Here is a 20462-nt window from a genome sequence, read left to right as displayed (position 1 = left end):
GGCGGGGCTGGCGGCTCAGTTGCTCCTTGCTCCCTGATGTCAGCCAGGGAGGTGACAGCCCGGGGCCAGCCCTCTGATGGATCAGCCCTCATTCCCAGAAGCAGTTGAGAGCTGACTCTGACCGATGGAACCAGCAGGCCAGGTGGGGGCTGGGTGAGCTGAGGCCAGGCCAGGCATGAGAAGGCCCAGGTGAGGGCAGGGCCCGGCGAGCATAAGAAACGCACAAGCAGGGTCAGGTGTGGGGAGGGCCGTTAGGGACAGAGCCAGCTGAGGGCCCTAGCACACAGGATTTCCACCTCACTCCAGGCCGTCTCTATCCATTCAGGACCCAGCACAATGGCACTGGGCAGTCCTGGGCCTAGAGGCAAGGCAGGACCACAGGGATGAGGGCTGTGGCCCTGACCGGATCCTTGTGTCCAGGCCCATTTGTGTGTGGGGAGACATGGAGGAGGCTTCTGGGGAGACGTGGATGAGGCAGAGGGGAGGGCCGGGTGGGGGCCCCAACCAAATGACCACTCCTCCTTGGCATTACTTGTCCACCACACGGGAGCCTTGCACTCCTGAGCAGGCCCAAGCGGGTCGGCCTGCCTCAGATTGCACGCAGAGCCATACCTCGAATTTGCCAGGGTTCTGGGCCTTCCTGGTATCCACGGAGAGCATCATGGCCCACACCTTGCCGCGCACCTGGGCAGGGATGCCTTTCTCAATTCTCCGGTGGAACTACAGGAGAGAGGAGGCTCTGGTGAGACCCGCCCCAGGCCCTCTGTTGGGGGGGAGTGTAGGGTGAGACAGCAGGAAGGGGAGCCCTGGGCTCTGTGCTGTGTCCCCAGATCTGCCTGGACCTGGGCCTCCTGACCCAACAGTGAGAGGAGGGCCGAGGGCTCAGTGCAGGCTCTGTGGTGCACTCACTGCCCACACAGGGCACCAGGAACTGTGCCTGCCCTGCATCTGGGAGTGGCCCCAGGGGAGACTGGATCTTCTACTGCGGCAGTGTCCTGGGTGCAAGGGCATTGGGCTGAGATGACCTGTGTCCTTTCAGGGCAGGACAGTTGTGTCTGAGAGGCACAGCGATGGGCACTGTCCATCCCAACTCCACCCTCAGTGGTCCCCAGGGGCCCTCAGGTCCAGGTACCTTCTCACTGCTGCGGTACTTGGTGAAATTTCGCAGCATCTTGTTCCATTTTTGCAGTCGGCGGCCCTCCTGATGTTTATGCTGGGAATGGAGACAGGATGGTGTGAGCCCAGCAGTGTCCTCTGGAGAAGCCACGGATGCAGCTCAGGAGGCTGTGGACAACTCAGCTGGGAGGAGCCAGCAAAGGGGCAGACCACGGCACCCAGACCTTCCAACTAGGGGAGCCTCAGGGGCTTGGGCTCTGCCCACAGGACAAGCCATCCTCAAGCCAGTCCCATCTCATCCAGGAAAGTGGGTCACAGTGGCCCACAGGTGGGGACCTCAGAGCTGCAGGCCTGCTCTGGGGCATGTGGGCCTCAACAGATCTCCTGGGGACTGCTGTCCCTGGAGGACCATATGGCACTCCCCTAAGCACTGCCTATACCCACAGGCCTGCTAGTTCTGCCTCCTAGATGAAGAGTCCATGGCCAAGGTCAGCTTACCCATTGCACTGCCAGGCATCCATGCCTGGGCGGCTTCTGCTTACTGAAAGGCAAGAGAGACAACACCATGAGAATGGGCACTGAACCACGCATGGTCCACTTCCCCAGCAAGGCTGGGACAGGACCCGTGTCCTCCTCACCCTGCTGAGGTGCAGCCCAGGGCACAGAGAAGGGCAGGGAGGGGGCAGCCATGCTGCAGGCAGACACCCAGCAGGGGCTGTGACCGTGAGCATAGGGAGCCCAGGGCCAGGGAGGAGCCCTTGCTGCCAGTGCTGTGAGTGTGCAGCTGGGACTCGAAGCACCTGGGACCACCACACCTCCCTGGGTACCCCCCTGCCCACCCTCCTCCCTATGCACTGGCTGCCTGAGGTGCCTGCTCCCCACCTCACCCTCCTCAGCCCGGACCGTGGCCATCTCTCCACCAATCGGCTCCTGCTTTTTCTCCAGGTTCTGGCACAACATGGAGCCAGAACCCCCATCCCCGAGAGCTAAGGTGGCCGAGACGGCTCCATCCCTCTAGGTCACCGGAGCCCACCCTCCAGCCACGGGGCCTCCAAGTCTGTCTCTTGCCCTCAGGTCCCACTCCTCCCAGCACAGTGCCCTCCGCTGCAAACCCCTCTGTCCCGGTCTGTACTGGGGAAGCCTGCAGGCAGGTTCGGAGCCTTGAGGTCACATCCCTGGCCTTCCCTCAGGCCAGGCCTTTAAGCCTTTAGCTTGGCCCCTGAGACCCAGGTACCTCCTGGACAACTGCCACCTTCTAGGCTGATGCCCCAACCCTGTGGCCACAGCTCTGGAATGCTGATGGCCCGGTTGTGTCCCCTAGGAGCAGGGCAAGACCCTCAAGCCACCCCCTCTACTTAGCATGAACAGAGGCCTCAGAGGCAGTGTGCCCCGTGCTTGCCCCATGTCCAGTTCTGTCCCTGCCTGCAGTTTGGATTCACTCACTGGGTCATCAGCTCTGGCCACACGCTGACCTGTGCCTGCACTGTTACAACAGCTTGGATCAAGGAGGGGGCCTGGGGACAGGTGTGCTACCTAATGGTGGGGTTTCTGACCCTGGTCCCTCCCCTGGGTGGATCGGGGTGCAGAGGACTCACCGCAGGAAGCCAAGTTTGTCTGGGACAAGGGCTCCACTCTCGTTGTCCTCTTCTCCCAGGTGAAACTGGGGCCCTTTACGGGGACCCTGCAGGGGAGAGGGGACCCAGGTGAGAAGTCCGGGTCTCAGTCACTGAGGGAAGCTGAGCCACCCTCCCCACTGTGTCCCCAGGGAGGTGGGGTCTGGCTCTCACAGGCACAGTACTTGAGGCAGGGTCCTACCTCCTCTCCCAGCACCCTGGCCCATACCTGCTCATATTTCAAGATGATCCCTGCTCGCTCCTGGGCCCTGCCGGACCTCAGGGCGTCCATATCCAATCTGTAAGACACACACGCACATGTGAGCCAGCACAGGGAGCCCACGGGAACTGCTGCCCTGAGGGCTGTCCCCCTGGTCAGAGGGGGGACAGCCACACAGCCAGGTGGGCGGGCACCTGGTGGTCGGGTCCCAGGAGGATGACTTGTCCAGAGCACAGGGACTAGGGACAGTTGGGGAAGGACAGCCCCCACCTTGCCTCCCCTGCCCTGGGAAAGGATGCTCCTCTCCCAGCCTGGCATCCACGTGTCCTCCAGGGAGCCCAAGTCCAAGGGTCTCCCTGGCCCTCTCCCAGCCCCCGCGTCTCTAGGGCTCTCAGAGCCAGCCTCGCTGCCCCACCTGATACCAGCTGATCCAACACCTAGTCTTGAACCCGTGTCTGACACAGACTCACACCAAGGCCCATTCGACACTGATGACCAGCAGAGTGGGAGGAATGAGACGACTGTATACACGCTCTGCACACAGGGGCCGACTGAGAGCTCAGCCACATCACTCATGGAACCTGGCGTGGGAGACCAGTGCCACCCACCTGGCGTGACCTTCCCCATGTCACAGCTCATGCACAGAGCAAGTCCCACTCACCTCCATCGCGAATCCATTGGATTCTAGCAAAAGTGCCTCCTGCCTACGCTACCAACATCTGGTCAGTTGGGCAGTAGATGCACTACTGACCGCTGGTTGCCGACAACCCAGAGTGCACAGTTCTCAGTGACTGTGATGTCACAGAATCCTGCCAGCCAATCCCAAGTGACACACAGCTCTGGCAAGGGGTCAGGGTTCTCATCCCGGCTTCATAAAAAGTCACCAGAAGTGGGGCCTGTGTTCTCCCCAGGGCCCAGGTGAAGAGGGCAGGGCTCTGGCAGAACTGCCCCAGAACCAGGGGTGCCAGGGCCCTCTGCCACCTGCCGTAACGGTCCCAAGTCTCAGGCAACCTGCACCTCCTGCCCCTCCTTTCTTCCTCTGCAATTTTATTACAGCACAACTGTGAAAGCCTTTCTCTATGAATACAAGGTGGCACAGGGAGCCCCATCATGGCCTGTCCATCTCCCTGAGGTCCCCACACTCGGGACTGCCCTTGCAATGACCTGAATGGAGACTCCCAAGGCTGCAGCCTCCTGACCTACCACAGGCCCCACCCTAGCACTCCCAACCCCTGCCGACCCCTCCTGCTCTGTTCCAGCCCTTCTTCCCAGGAGTTTTAGGAGGTGGACACCGGCATCCTCCTGGGATGGGGGGAGGGGAGCAGCCCGCTGAGCACCACCTGCATAGGACCTCAAGCCAGCGTGGTCCAGACTGTCCAGAGCGGGAGCCAGGGCCCTGTCCTGACACTGACCATGGCTTCAGGCACAGAGCACTGAGAACTCCTGGGCACCAGCTCCTGAGCCGCACGCTGGTAACACCGGGCTGCTGCTGACCATAAGGACAGGGACAGCATGCATCGGGCAGGAGCAGCCACAGGCCCACAGTTTCCCGGGGTGCTGATCACCGGGACACCCACCCCTGAGGGATGCAGGGGTCACTGCCAGCAGCAGCTCAGCCCTTCCAGCCCCTGGGCTGCTCGTGGTCAGCACGGGCTCTGCAGAGCCCAGGGACCCCAGCAGGGTTGGCCCAGCCTCAAGGCTTCCAGCTTTGGCTGCCTTCCTGCTACTTCCTCGCTGCTTACTCCGGGGAGGGGGAGCTGTCTTCTACTGTGGGGTGCACATGTATTTCTCTATGTGCATCATACGTGTGTGCCCAAGGTGGGTGTGCTCCAGGCCTCCCCCAGGACTAGAAGCTCCACGCCTGAAGCACCCGGTCCTTGTCACTGTCACCTCATGGCATGCAGGCTACACTGAGATGGCACCAAGTGTCCCCCCATTTTCCCACCCCGCCTTGCTGGGCTGCTTTGGTGCAGTCAGGTGGGCTTGCAGCGGGCACAGCCCCATGGCAAGGCGGAAATCTGCACTCCTTCAAGAACTCTTGTTGCCTTCAGAGCAGTGCTCATTGGTGAGGCTGACACGATGGCTCCAGGCTGATGGGTTCAGGAGGCACCCGGGATGAATCTGCTCTGGGTGACAAGGCAGCTGGCTGCACAGCCCCTGCCAACCTGGCCCAGCATGGAGGACGCCCGGGGGGAGGGATGAACTCACCTCTGCAACGTGGCTTCTGTCCCCTACTGTCAGGTGACGATCCCACCTGTTGGCCATCTCCTCCTCTGTCAGGACCCTGGAGGTGGATGAGGAACAAAAGATGCACCTGTCTCCAGCCCCTCCCTCCCCTGCCTCAGGCCCCAGGACAGCCTCTCCTGCTCACCCCATCATGGTCAGGGCAGTGACAACCCAAGTCTCATCTGCAGCCTGCCTGGTACCACAGAGTCCAGCGTCCCCATCCCCTGCACATGCACCACAGCACTCTGTTCCACTTCCTCGTTGTAAGGAGCCCCTCCTGTGCCCAGGAACCCATGCAGGTGTCCCCCTCTGCTGTCCTGCCCTACCTTGACACAGCACTCACCAACCCCTGGAGAAACTTCTCCCCAGACACGGGGGCAGGAGGCCTCCCTGCACCCCTTAAAGCCATGCGGCCATGGCGTTGTCCTGCCTGTCAGTTTCTTCCCAGTCCTCATGGCAGCCTTGTTCGCCTCATCACCTGAAGGTCACGGGCGTGGGCAGTTTCTCTTTAGTCTCCCTGCCCTGCAGACTTGCTAGCAAACAATAGAATGCAAATAAATACCAATAAGTTGAAAACCATGGGATTCTCACACATTCGGTGTGGAGTTGATGGCCTGTTTAGTCCAGAAAGAGACCGAGGGTGATAAATGCTCATCCCCAGACCTCCTCTTCCACAGCTATCAGGGGACAGAAGAGTTACTGAGCCAGCAGGAAACACCTCTCACACCTGGGGGCCCTGCTCAGGGGCAGGAGCCAAGACTCGGGAGTGGATGCTGTCTGGCCCACAACGCTGTGCATCCGGGAGAGTTGGAGAATGAACCAGATGGACGATTCTCTCTCTCTCTCTCTTTCTCTCTCTCTACTGCTCTCTTTATGTAACTCTTACTCTCAAATAAACAAATCATATATATGTACATATATAAAAACATTAATTAGTGGAGCTGTAGAGCCTTTCTATTACTATATATATATATATATATATATATCACTACACTGTTACACTGTGTACACATTTTTTTTTTCTAGTGAGCACTTGTAGTCTTCACCAAAACAAACTGCTCATGGGCCTTAATACCACTTGTTCAAATTTGAAAGGTTTTTTTAAAAAAATATTTATTTATTTGAAATTCAGAGTTACACAGAGAGAGGAGAGGCAGAGAGAGAGAGGTCTTCCATCTGCTGGTTCACTCCCCAATTGGCTCAGCTGCACCTATCTGAAGCCAGGAACCAGGAGTTTCTTCCAGGTCTCCCATGTGGGTGCAGGGGCCCAAGGACTTGAACCATTTTTCTTCTCTATAATCTTTTTTGTGGCTAAATGATCTTACCTAGTTGTGTATTTTAATTTTCCACTTATTGGCTTTGGTTATTATATTATAGAGTTTTGCTTTGTGTTTACCATGAGTCTTACTAAAACATTTTTGGCTTATCAAAAGCTTGTTTGACATGTAGACATCTTGGCATAAGGAAAAAACAAGGGGCTTGGTCCATGGCATGTTAGGTTAATCCTCTGCTTGCGGTGCCAGCATCCCATATTGGTGCCAGTTCTGGTCCCGGTTGCTCCTCTTCCAATCCAGCTCTCTGCTATGGTCTGGGAAAGCAGTAGAAGATGGCCCAAGTCCTTGGGCCTCTGTACCCACTTGGGAGACCGGCAGGAAGCACCTGGTTCCTGCCTTCAGATCCGCGCAGCTCTGCAGTGCAGCCACTGGGGAGTGAACCAACGGACAGAAGACCTTTCCCTCTGTCTCTTCCTCTCACTGTCTTTTACTCTACCTCTCAAATAAATTCTTCAAAAACAAAAAAAAAAAAAAAAAAAAACAAGAGATACATACTAATAAAGAACACTAAAATTATACTCCTTTCCTTCCTACATTTTGAATTTTTGATGTCTACTTTTAAATCTATATTATCTATTATTTTTAGTGGAATTATTATTCTTAATTCTTTTGCTTGTTATTCTTCATACTAAACATATGGATTGTGGATGTCCTTGTTTACAATATGGGAGCATTCTGAATTTGTGTATTTAGTGACTTGTACCAGTGAGTTTTCCACATTCTAATATTTTTTCTTACTCATTAGCATCTCTTTCTTCCAGTTTAAAAAACTTCCTTTCTTGTAGGACAGATCTATAAGACAATAACCTCTCTCACCTCTTGTTTTTCAGAGAATAACATTATCTGTCCTCCATAACAGAATGATAGCTTTGCTAGATCCAATATCCCTGGTCAGCAGGTTCTCCAAGAACATTGTGAGAATCACATCTCTTTTCGTGCCATCTGTAAATCCTGCCCTATCACTCTAGAAGTGAACTGGGACAGTCTGGTGTGTCATTCACTTCCTTTCTCTTGCAATGTTGAGACTCATCTTTTCCCTGGAGACAAATTTGATTTTAATACATCCCGGGATGGACTTGGTTGAATCAAATCTAATTGGTGACCCCATGCCTTCCTGTCACTTGGATCACTGTACCTTTCTGCAGACTTCAGGATGGTTCTGTATTATCTAGTTGTGTGTACTGACTACCAATTTAATATTCTCAGTTCCTCTTGACCCACAATAATGTAGATATGTTTGTTTGTTTTTATTGTTTGAAGGTAGAGAGATCTTTTATCAACTGGTCCACTCTGCAGATGCCCACACAGCTGGAGCTGAGACAAGTGAAAGCCAGGAGCCCAGAGCTCAATCCAGGTACCTCACATAGGTGACAAGGGCCCAAATACTTCAGCTATCATCTGACACCTCCCAGGGTGTACATTATCAGGAAATTGGATTCAGAAGCAGAGCTAGTGCTCAAACCCAGGCACTGCAATATGAAATGTGAGTATCCTCACCAGTGTCTTAACCACTGCACTGAAGAGATACACCAGATGTGTGTACCTTTCAAAGAATCCTAAAATACACGTAAGCCTTTTCATACTTGTTGGAATTTTTTTTATTTTTTGCTCCTCCATATGTTCATTTTCAAATAGCCTATATTTGAGTTTACTGCTTCTTCTGTTTGATATAGTTTCCCATTGATACATTCTATCATATTCTAAGTTTTGGTTAGTATAATTTTAGCTTAAAGATTTCTGTTTGGTTTTTGAAAATTACCTTCATTTCTTGAGGGCCGGCACCGTGGTGCAGTAGTTTAATTCTCTGCCTGAGGTGCTGGCATCCCATATGGGCGCCAGTTCTAGTTCTGGCTTCTCCTCTTCCCATCCAGCTCTCTGCTATGGCCTGGGAAAGCAGTAGAAGATGGGGCAAATCCTTGAGCCCCAGCACCTGCATGGGAGACCTGGAAGAAGTTCCTGATTCGTGGCTTTGGATCGGCACAGCCCCACCATTGCAACCATTTGGTGAGTGACCAATGAAAGAAGACCTTTCTCTCTGTCTCTCCCTCTCACTATCAGTAACTCTACCTCTCAAATAAATAAATACTTTTTAAAAAAAGAAAACTACCTTCATCTCTAGTAAGCCTCCTCCTCTGAGTATTGAATAGTTGTGCCATCTTCTCTTGAAGCTTAGTGAGTTGCAATACAGCAGCTCTTTTTAATTCTACATCTGAGAATCTGTACATGTCAGTTGCCGTCTGTCTGACCTCTGAAAACTTACTTTGTTCCTTAAGTGAGGTTGTGGTTACTTGAAAGTTCTTGATGCTTGTAAGCACACTACATCATCTTCAACTTTAGGGATTTTTTCCTTGAGCCTTCAAATTGTGGCTTTGTTTTTGACTTTCCTTCCAGAAATTCCAAGCAGTCTATTTTCAGAGCATATGGACACTTGGGCTGTTTCAGCTCTAGATTGCAACATAAGTCTGCTGTTGATGTGTTGTCACTGTTTTAGCACTAGAGAGTGCTCCAAGCCCAGGTTTGTCCTAATGCTGCGGTTGGTGTTTTGTTCAAAGTTAACTGAGGAAGTGCCTAAGTAGGGATAGTCTATCATTGCAGTCCTGTTCCTGGTGCTGAGCCAGATGCCAAGTACCACGCCACCAGTGCCAAAATGGCAATCACTTCTGGAGCCCAAGACCCATGCTTCCGGTCCTGAAGTGGACTCACTTCCATCATCCATCAGTGATGCTGTTTGGAATGTAAGTCTGATTAACGTGGGTCACAGGTCTCCACCTGGCACTCCTGGCACTGGGGTCAATCAAGAAGCAGGGGTTTGGGGAAGGGAAATGTTGGGATAGGAAGAGTCTCAGGTATTTTTCAGATGGGCACTGAGTCACAGGACACAATCCTGAAATCACTTTGTTTCTCAGTGGCTGGGGTCTTGTTCTGTATTCTTTCCAAGATTGAGAAAGGGATGGTTGAGGCAGTCCCCTTGACACCTCGCTAAAGAGGACACTTGGGCTCAGTCTGTAGCCACTGGCTTGGGAGCAATGGCCCTGGGGCCCTGTCTGGCACCATGTTTCATAGTAGTGAGCCTGGTACTGGGTTTAACATCAAAGGTCTGGGTGCAATTCCTCCTCTCTCCTCCAAGCAGAAAACCAGACACCCCTTTCCCTGCTACTTGGATCTGAGAGGTGGGTATGGCTGTCCTCTTTTCTTCCTGCATTCCTCAGAGTGTCTTTTCTTCTTATTCTCATGCCAGGCACTGTGGTCACTCACCTGCTTCCTTAGATCCTGTGGTGTGGTGTAGGAATAGCTGTTCTCATCAGTGTCTGAGTGCAGTGCTGACAGCCAGAACATCTTAGCTCCCTCCTGCTGCACCTTCTAGATATTATTTGCTGTACAAACACTACCAAGTTTGAGGCGAGCAGTGTCAGTGCGATTGTGTCATACACAGGAAGGTTTCCCCCCATGAAGTGATCAGGACTTGTCCCTACCATTCCTTGGAGATCATCTGTAATTTCAGAGTATGAAAAAGATGTCAAGGCCGGTGCCGTGGCTCACTAGGCTAATCCTCCGCCTTGCGGCGCCGGCACACCGGGTTCTAGTCCCGGTCGGGGCACCGGATTTTGTCCTGGTTGCCCCTCTTCCAGGCCAGCTCTATGCTGTGGCCAGGGAGTGCAGTGGAGGATGGCCCAAGTACTTGGGCCCTGCACCCCATGGGAGACCAGGATAAGTACATGGCTCCTGCCGTCAGATCAGCATGGTGCACTGGCCGCAGCGCCCTGGCCATGGTGACCATTGGAGGGTGAACCAATGGTAAAGGAAGACCTTTCTCTCTGTCTCTCTCTCTCACTGTCCACTCTGCCTGTCCAAAAAAAGAAGAAGTCAATATAAAAATATGAAAGATATGACAATATACATGTGATTGTGATGTGTAATTCTGGTGGACATTCAGGCTGGATAAGGGTGACTAGATAGCTTACTGAACATTATTTCAGAGCGTGTGTTGATGGTGGGGGGGATTTCTGGATGATGTAGGTGAATACATAGGTGCTGCCACCAGGGACCACAGCCTGGTCTCATCCAATATTTTTTGGAGGATTTATTTATTTATTTAAAAATCAGAGTTACACAGAGAGAGGTAGAGGCAGAGAGAGAGAGAGAGAGAGAGAGAGAGAAAGGTCTTCCATCCACTGGTTCACTCCCCAGTTGGCCACAATAGCCAGAGCTGCTGTGATCCGAAGCAGGAGCCTGGAGCTTCTTCTGGGTCTCCCATGCGGGTGCAGAGGCCCAAGGACTTAGGCCATCCTTCACTGCTTTCCCGAGCCATAGCAGAAAGATGGATAGGAAGTGGAGCAGTCATGACTCCAACCAGTGTGCACATGGGATGTGTGCACTGCAGGCAGTGGCTTTACCTGCTACTCCACAATGCTGGCCCCTGGCTTCTTTCTTACAGAGGTGTTTCCAAAGTGTGCCTGTGTTGTGCAATGTGTCAGTGCTTCTCTTTATTGCTGAATACCACAGTGTATGAATATGTTGCACTTTGCCTAGCCATCCATGGACATCTGGTTAGCTTCTACCTTTTACTTAATATGCATAATGCTAGTATAAACATTTGTGTTTCAGAAGGGTATGTTTGGTATCTGTTTTCAGTTCTCGTAGGTGTATATTTAGGAGTGGAATTGCTGGGGTAAATGATAACTTGGTGCCTACCTTTTTAAGAAACTGCCATGCAGGTCCAGTTTCTCCAAGACTGTATTGACAAGGGTTGTCTATATTTTTGACAATGGACTTCTTACAGGGTGTCCCCTTGTGCTTTTTTTTTTTTTTTTTTTTTTTTACAGGCAGAGTGGACAGTGAGAGAGAGAGACAGAGAGAAAGGTCTTCCTTTGCCGTTGGTTCACCCTCCAATGGCCGCCGCGGCCGGCGCGCTGCGGCCGGCGCACCGCGCTGATCCGTTGGCAGGAGCCAGGAGCCAGGTGCTTTTCCTGGTCTCCCATGGGGTGCAGGGCCCAAGCACCTGGGCCATCCTCCACTGCACTCCCTGGCCACAGCAGAGGGCTGGCCTGGAAGAGGGGCAACCGGGACAGAATCCGGCGCCCCGACCGGGACTAGAACCCGGTGTGCCGGCGCCGCTAGGCGGAGGATTAGCCTAGTGAGCCGCGGCGCCGGCCATCCCTTGTGCTTTGCATTTCCCTAATGTCTGATGGTGCTGGACAGTTCTTCATGTGCTTGCAGACCAGTAATAAGGCTCTTTAAAACCTTTTGATTATGATATAGTTTTTGCACTTACAGAGGAGTTACAGAATAGTTTGAAAAAGTCCTGTAGTTCCTTCACTCAGACTCACCAGACATTAACATTTGCCCTATTGGAGTTGCATTCCCATTCGTATTCTCTCCCTTTTCCCTCTCTCTGGTCTTCGTCTTTCTCTACACACATCCATACAAACACACACACACACACATTTTTATTTAATAATCTGAAAGTAGCTGGACTCATCATGTCCCTTTATCCATGAATACTTTGGCATAGATTTTCTGAGAACACGGATTCTTTTCATGTAATTTCAGTACACTTCTCAAAATCAGAACACACGGCATTGATAACCAGTAATATCCAATCTGTGTTTAGACTTTATCAATCGTCCCCATATGCTAGACCCACAGCTTGCTCATCAGATTTCCTTAATCATATTTATTATTTTTTGAAATATTATTTATTTGAGAGATCAATGGACAGAGAAAGAGAAGAAGACAGAAAGACAGAGCTACTATCCATGGGTTCACTCCCCAAATGCCTGCAACTGCCAGGCTGGACCAGGGCAAAGCCGGGACCCCAGAACTCCATCTGGACCTCCCCCATGGACCATTGTCTGCTGTCTCCCAGGTGCACTGGCAGGGGCCTGGATTGGAAGCCCAGGAGACGGGACTCAAGTCGGCACTCTGATATGGGAGGCGGGAGTGCTGGGTGGCGGTGTAACCTGCAGCGCCACAGCATTCACCCCATCCTTGGCAGGTGCACGACCTTGCCTGTCCTGGAGAGTTTGCACCGTGATTTGGTAGAAGAGTTGCCCGCTGTTTCGTGACAGTTTGGGAGAGTTTGCCTGCTTTTCCCTGGGGCTCTATTAAAGCACACGTGTTTAACACTCAGGAACAACAGGCAAAACGTGCTTCCCAGGCATGGTGGGCAGGGACTCATTCCTGCCCCATCGTTGACGATCAGCTCTGTCACTTGGCTAAGGTGCGGCCTATGGGTTGAGGGGTTAAGCAGCCAGGACAAAAGGCAGTACAAAAAATTATTGTAGTTAATAAGAAGTTTGGGGGGTGGGTGTTGCGGTGCAGTGAGTTCAGCTGCTGCTTGGGATCCCCGCATCCAACACCAGAGTGCCCCTCCGGCTGCTCGGCTTTGATCCAGCTCTCTGCTAATGCTCCTGGGAAGAGGGGGATGACGGCTGAAATACTGGAGGCCCTGCCACCATGGGGGACACCCAGATGGAGTGGCAGGCTCTTAGCTTCGGCCTGGTCCAGCCCTGGCTGATGTGGGTATTTGGGAAGAGAATGAGGAGATGGAAGGTGTCTCTCTCTCCTTTTCTTATCACTAGGTTCAGCATAGTGTGTGTGTGTGTGTGTGTGTGTGTGTGTTTAAATCAGACCTGAGGTGCGAGATACATGGAAGAAAATTCACCCAAGTGTCTCTTAGATGAGTTTTGCCAAATGTGTAGAGCCAGGTCCACATCATTGACAAAAACTCAGAATGGGTTGAAAAGGGCACACACTTTTTTTAAAAAATATATATTTATTTGTTTACTTGAAAGTCAGAGTTACATAGGAAGAAGAGGAGAGACAGAGAGAGAGAGACAGAGAGGTCTTCCATCCGCTGGTTCACTCCCCAATTGGCCACAATGGCCAGAGCTGTGCTGATCGGAAACCAGGAGCCAGGAGCTTCTTCTGGGTCTCCCACGCAGGGGGAACACACTTTTAAATCATAATTCAGGACTACATACATAACCAGACATGCATCACTCTAATCTTAAGGGACTTGGTCTCCTTCCTCTTGGACACATGCACCCCTAGGAGCCCAGGAGACAACGCTGGTGTCTCCTCTGTTGCTGTCACGGTGAGCTGTGGGCAGTAGGGGGACCCACAGAGAAGTCACTTTCCTGGGTACCGCAAGAAGGGAGCACAGTGTCCTTTTCCTTGCTCGACGACCCCCCTACTTACCTGGGGGTTCTGTTGCCTGCCCCCTTTCCTGGGGCACCACCCTGGTGTGGTCACAGGCAGGGCATGCACTGTGTCTCTGGGACCCACTCCCCCAGCTGCCTCTCCTTTGCCCTGGCCCTGGGCTGGATGTTGAGTCTGGTTGAATGGTGGCTGTTCTTTCATGCCATCTTCTTCAAAAGCTGCCATCCCTGCCATGAGCTGGGAAAAGTCTGTTTGGAAGTTAAAGGCTGAGCCTTGAGTCCTTTCTTAATCAATGGCTGTAGAAAGCCCCATCCCTCAGCCCAGGGTACCAGGCAGAAGAGGAAGGTGGGGGAGAAACACACCTCCCTAGCTAATACTTACCAATGCCTTCCCATGGTCGGACAGGTGATTTGGGAAGAAAAAAACACAGAATTGGCCCAGCATCCCATATGGGCACTGGTTCGAGTCCCGGCTACTCCTCTTCCAATCCAGCTCTCTGCTGATGGCCTGGGAAAGCAGTAGGAGATGGCCCAAGTCCTTGGGCCCTTGCACCACGTGGGAGACCCAGAGGAGGCTCCTGGCTTCAGATCGGCCCAGCTCCAGTCATGGTGGCCATCTGGGGAGTAAACCAGCGGATGGAAGACATTTCTTCTCCATCTCTCTGTAATTCTAACTCTCAAATAAATAATACATCTTAAAAAAAAAAAAGAACTTAATGTTGACCTACCTTAAATGTTATCATTCTTTGTCTACCTTAATCATTCTTCCTTTGGAAACAGGACAGATTAAATATTTATTAAGTATTTCTCTACATTGGTCTCCCCTGTTTTGGCCAAGAGGCAAATTAAATATTTGTCTACCTTAATCCTTCATCCTTTTGAATTTAAGACAAACAAGATAAGGGCAAGTTCTTGTCGATTTTTTTAATCTGATTGTTTTTGGTAGTGCAGCAGGTGAGAAGGGAGACAAAGACAAGGTCAAGATGATTGGAGAGGGTGTAGGAGCTTAGATCCTGTCCTGGGGCGTGCACATGGGCTTCAGGGAAGGGAAGGTATGTTCCGGGCAGCGTGGGGGATGGCGCAGGTGCTGGCTAGGCCGTGTGAAGGTAACGGGGTAGGGGTATGGGAAGGGGCCATGTCTAACCTTCACCTCAACCTAGGGTTGTTTAAGATGCAACAGAGAGCTGGTCTCTGAGCAGACAAAGTTTCCTTTCCAACACCATTTGTGCTTCTCCCAGCATGCTGTGGGTCGGTCTCAGAGACCCCTGGTGTGCGGGCTGAGTCCTAGCCACTGTGGTGGCTTCACTTTTGCACCATGAGATTGGAGACATGGCTCCATGCAGTCCGCAGAAAGTGATCTCCAGGCACTCGGGTGTAGCAGATGAGAAGCAGGATGGCACTCTGGAGAAAGGACAGCTGCCCAGGATTCCCTCAGTGGCTCGGACAGTCCAAGGTCATCAGCAGAATGGAGCCGGGAGTTTCTTCCAGGTCTCCCACATGGGTGCAGGGCCCAAGGACTTGGGCCATCATCCACTGCTTTCCCAGGCCATAGCAGGGAGCTGGATCGGATGTGGAGCAGCTGGGATTCGAACTGGTGCCCACCTGGGATGTGGGTGCTGCAGGCAGAGGCCTAACTTTCTGTGCCACAGCACTGGCCTCCACCTCTGCTTTTGATCCAAATCCTGCTGCATGTGCCTGGGAAGACAGTAGTTGATGGCTGAAGTACTTGGGTTCCTGCCACTTATGTAGGAAACCCGGATGGAGTTCCTGGCTCCTGGCTTTGGCCTGGTCCATGCATAGCATTTGAGGAATAACCCAGTGAATGGAAGATCTGTGTGTGTGTGTTTGTGTGTGTGCGCGCGCGCTTGTGCGCGCACGCACCCCTCTCTGTCACTCTTTCAAATAAAAAAATAAAACATCAAAAATTAATAAAAGAGACAGTTCATCCCCCCAAAAGAACTTTGATCCCAGTTGTGTCTGATGAACCTAGGCCATTTTCTTTAAGCTTCTGAACACTGACCAGCTAGACATCTAAACTTAGAGTAAACCTAGGCCATTTTCTTTAAGCTTCTGAACACTGACCAGCTAGACATCTAAACTTAGAGTAAGCTGTATTTTCTCTCTATGTCTATTTTCTTACAAAAATAGTAATACCTAGGGCTGGTGCTGTGGTATAGTAGGTTTAGCCTCTGCCTGTGGCACCAGCATCCCATATGGGCTCTGGTTCAAGTCCTGGATACTCCACTTCTGATCCAGCTCCCTGCTAATGTGCCTGGGGAAGCAGAGGAAGATGGCCCAAGTGCTTGGGCCCTGTATCCACATGGGAGACCCAGAAGAAATTCCTGGTTCCTAGCTTTGGCCTGGTCCAGCCCTGACTGTTGCTGCCATTTGGGGAGTGAACTAGCAGATGGAAGACTCTCTCTTCCTCTCTCCCTGTAACTCTTTCAAAATAAATAAAAAAATAAATCTTTTTAAAAAAACCAGTAATACCTTCCCTCCAATGCAATCATTTCAATATGAGACTCAAAGGAGTCAGGTTTATGTGAAAGCAACACACAGGGTCTCTAATTATGCTCCCCCAGAGGATTCCCAGGATCTACTGGATCCAAAGAAATTCTAGAGACACAAGAGAGAAAACTGGATTATGTCATATATTGGTCTATTTTGCTTACTATCACAAAATACCCAAGGCTGGATAACTTTATAAAGGAAAGGGGTTATTTAGCTCACAGGTGTAGAAGTTCAAGGGCCTGCGTCTGGTGACAGATTTCTTCCAGGCAGGGAGACCTGAATGTCTGCACCTGCACCTGCTGCCTCCTTGTGCATCTCCCTCTCCCTCTCCCTCTCCCTCTCCCTCTCCCTCTCCCTCTTCCCTCCTCTTCTTCTCCTGCCCCGCTACCAATTATCCACCAGTATTTTAGTCCTAGTAGCTCTATGATTTTGTTTAATCCTAGTCACCTTCCAAAGATCTGACCTTTAAATACCAGGGTCAAATTGAATTTCCATCCTCCTAACACCTGACAAGGGCATCAAATTTCAACCCATGAGCCTTTGGGGAGCACAGACAAACCAGTGTGGCAGAAATGAATTCTTCACACAGCCCCGGCCATTGTGGCCATCTGCAGAGTGAACCAGCAGATGAAAGACACCTCTCTCTCTCTCTCTCTCTCTCTCTGCCTCTGCCTCTCTATAACTCTGCCTTTCAAATAAATAAATCTTAAAAAAAAAAATGAATGCCTCATTCATTTGGCAAACATCTGTCTGGTGTCTCCTTTATGCAGCCTGGAGCTTGAAGGACTGGATTACAGGGGTGACAGGGGTGCCTCTTCCTCCCATTGTTGAAATCGGTCTACATTTTCATTGAAATCGCCCTGCTGGGGGCCAGCGCTGTGGTGTAGCAGGGTGAGCTGCTGTTGTTGGCAGTGCCAGCCTCCCATGGGGTGGGGGAATGGTTCAAGTACCAAGAGGCGCTGCTTCCAATTCAGCTCCCCGCTAAGGCTCCTGGGAAAGCAGGGGATGATGGACCAGGTGCTTGTCCCTTGAGCCCATGGGGGAGACCTGGAAGAAGCTCCTGGCCCTGGCTTCAGCCTGGTGCAGCCCTGGCGTTGAGGCCATTTGGGGAGTGAACCAGTAGTAGATGGAGAATCTCTCTCTCTCTTGCTCTCGCTCTCTGCCTTTCACATAAAATTAAAAATAAAAAATTCTGTAAGAAAAAAGAGTTTCCATAAAAGAATATGCTATAAAGCAAATCTCCTGGACCAGAAAGCATTTGTCCTCAAGTTCCACACTGTGGCTCGCTCCTGCCTGCTGAGGACTCAGAATACTGAAAGCCCAGGAAGCTAAGAATAAGTTTCCATCACTAACTCAGCAGCCCTAGACCAGGAGCAAGGGAGACTACACCCAAGTGGCCCATCAGAAGCGGCCACTCGCCCTCTGTGCCATTTTCGTGCCATCCCAGGGGGAAAGTCAGAAGTGCTCTACAAAGGAAAGCTGCGTGGTTGCCAGCAGCCATAACTAAACCCGCCTTGGGATCTTAAAAGCTGGCTGTGCCAGATGCAGTAACGGTCCAGGAAGCTTGCCTGCCCACTTCCTGTGGACGCTAGGGGACTGGTGTTCTCCCTGGTGGTGGTGGTGGTGGTGTGTGCTGGGGTCACCATGGCCAAGTGCAATGCACATGGGCATCCTCCAAGTCTGAGTCTCCGATCAAGGGACTCGAGGGGGCCGCTCCTCCTGAGATCCCTCCTCTGGGTTTGTAGGTGGTGAGTGCCACCTCCCTGTGTGTTCACAGAGCTTCCTCATGAAAAGAGCAGGCAGGGGGCCGTGACTGTGGCATAGTAGGCTAAGCCTCTGTCTGTGGTGCCGGCATCCCATATAGGCACTGATTCAAGTCCTGGCTGCTCCTCTTCCCAGCCAGCTCTCTGCTTATGAGCTGGGAAAGCAGTAGAAGATGGCCCAAGTGCTTGGGTCCCTGCACCTGCATGGGAGACCAGGAAAAAGCTCTTGGCTCCTGGCTTTGGACTGGCTCAGCTCTAGCTGTAGTGGCCATTTGAGGAGTAAACCAGCAGCTGGAAGACCTTTCTCTCTCTCTCTGCCTCTCTCTATCTGTAACTCTGCTGCTCAATAAATAAATAGAATATTTAAAGAAAGGGAAGGCAGTAGATGGGAAATAGAGAAGGAGAAGGAGTTCTGGTGTCTGTTTCCTGTTTAAAAAAAAAGTATTTGAAAGACACACGAGAAAGAAACAGACAGAGGCCTCCCATGTGCTGGTTCACTCCCCAAATGCCCACAACAGGTAGGGCTGGGCCAGACTGAAGGCAGGAGCCAGGAACTCCATCCGGGTTTCCCACATGGGTGGCAGGGATCCAGGCACTAATGCCAGCACCTGCTGTTTCCCAGGGTGTGTGATGGCGCCTCTTTTTTAAGATTTTGTTTACTTTTTTCAAAGGCAGAGTTTACAGAGGGACCCACACACACCCAGATACCTTCCATCCTCTGGTTCACTCCCCAAGTGACTGCAATGGCTACGGTTGGCCAGGCCAAAGCCAGGAGCTCCTTCCAAGTGTCCCACATGGGTGGCAGGGGCCTAATCCCATTTGGGCCATCCTCTGCTGCTTTCTCAGGTGCATTAGCAGGGAGCACAATTAGAAGTGGAGCAGCCAGGATCCCAACCAGGGCCCTATGGGATGTCCCTTTCACAGGCGACAGCTTTATCCACTGTGCCACAGCACTGGGCCCTGATGGGTCCTCTTTTAAAGACATTAATTCCGAGGTCAGAAACTGGATTGGGAGGAGGGAGCAGGGGTGATTGCTCTGGGTAGCTAAGAGAAAGTTCTGGAGGCCAGTGCTGTGGCATAGCAGGTAAAGCTGCCACCTGCAGTGCTGACATCCCATATGGACACCAGTTCAAGTCCTGGCTGCTCCATTTCTGATCCAGCTCTCTGTTATGGCCTGGGAAAGCAGTGGAAGATAGCCCATGTCCTTGGACCCCTGGAAGAAGTTCCTGGCTGCTGGCTTCAGATTGGCCCAGCTCTAGCTGTCACAACCATTTGGGGAGTGAACAAGTGGGTGGAAGACCTCTCTCTCTGCCTCTGCTTCTCTGTAAATCTGCCTTTCAAACAATAAATAAATAAACATTTAAAAAGAAAGTTCTGGAAAATGTCAAGGGCTCTGCAGGAAGATTAGTGCCCCAGTTAGGGATCTGCTCATTTACTGGGGGCTACGAAGCCGCCACCCTGAGACTGAACGCCAGGGGCAGAAGGGCATCACCCCCTCCCCTTCCTCGGCCCACTTCTTACTGGCCTGGTGACTGAAAGGAATTCAAAGTGTGTCAGGAGCTCCAACTGCAGCAGGGCCTGCACATAATCATCTCCAACCTGCTGGCCATGGAGAGGCTCTGGGGAAAGAAAGCCACAACCTTTCCAGCTGGCTGCAAATCAGGGCCGAGCAAGCAGTCTGTGCTGGGGGGGGGGGCATGCACCTAACCAGTCCCTAACCAGTGCCCAACACACAGTAGGTGAACGAACGAATGAACAGTAAGAGCAGCGCCATTGGGGAGGGGAGAGCTGGAGCACAGAGAGGTGGGGGCTTTATTTTTGCATTTCTTTTTTTCCTAAGATTTATTTATTTACTCAAGAGGCCAAGTTAGAGAGAGAGGGAGTTACATCATTCAACCTCCCCTCATCTCCTCACAATGGGACATTATCTCACATCAGTCCAAGAAGGCTGAGTGTGGTGCAATTAGAGAGAGGGAAATAGAGGGAGAGGCCACATTTGCATAACTTTTATTACTTTAAATCGTCATAATCATTCTATTGTGTTGTGAAGTTGTTGTTGTAAATCTACTGTGCCTGATACACTTCATCATAGGTACGTATAGGAAGAAGAAGTGCCCACAGGGTTTGACATTATCTCCAGTTTCAGGGCTCTGCTGAGGGATCTTGGAACAGATCCCCTGTGGAAACGGGGGTACCTGCTATATGCACAGTAATTTGGGGGATGACAAATGCTGTGAGTAAGAAGCAACAGGAAGGAAGGGAGTGTGGGCGTGGATGCCGCTCTGAGCGATGGCCTGGAGTGGGGGATGAATCTCTCAATCTGCAGACACTCAGATAGCTGCGGGTGCACCAGCCAGGGTGGGAGGATTTTCCCAGTGTGGTGAGGAATAGCAAAAAGGACAAAGTGACCCTCTCTGAGTAATGAAGGGGACAATGTTAGGACCTAGATATAGCAGGACATGGGGCGTAAGCAGGAGGCCAGCTCCCCGAGAGTTTGGTGAGGGCTTTGTTCTACAAGT

General features: G+C 51.8%; 1 protein-coding gene across 1 annotated transcript in view; it reads left to right on the top strand.

Annotated features, from left to right (window-relative positions):
* The window catches only part of LOC100350807 (beta-microseminoprotein), a 50455-nt gene that overhangs the window by 6186 nt on the left and 23807 nt on the right, over positions 1–20462 (top strand). Inside the window, exons 3-5 of the mRNA XM_089313673.1 lie at positions 7770–7863; positions 8381–8513; positions 9105–9244. Coding sequence (XP_089169799.1) covers positions 8390–8513; positions 9105–9244 — 264 coding nt within the window. The 5' untranslated portion in view covers positions 7770–7863; positions 8381–8389. The remainder of the gene's footprint in view (positions 1–7769; positions 7864–8380; positions 8514–9104; positions 9245–20462) is intronic.

The sequence above is a fragment of the Oryctolagus cuniculus genome, chromosome 15 (assembly GCF_051225735.1).
Source record: "Oryctolagus cuniculus isolate XC-2025 breed Fujian yellow rabbit chromosome 15, ASM5122573v1, whole genome shotgun sequence".
NCBI lineage: Eukaryota > Metazoa > Chordata > Mammalia > Lagomorpha > Leporidae > Oryctolagus > Oryctolagus cuniculus.
Note: the sequence above shows the minus strand (reverse complement) of the source record. Positions and strands in the feature narration are given on the sequence as shown.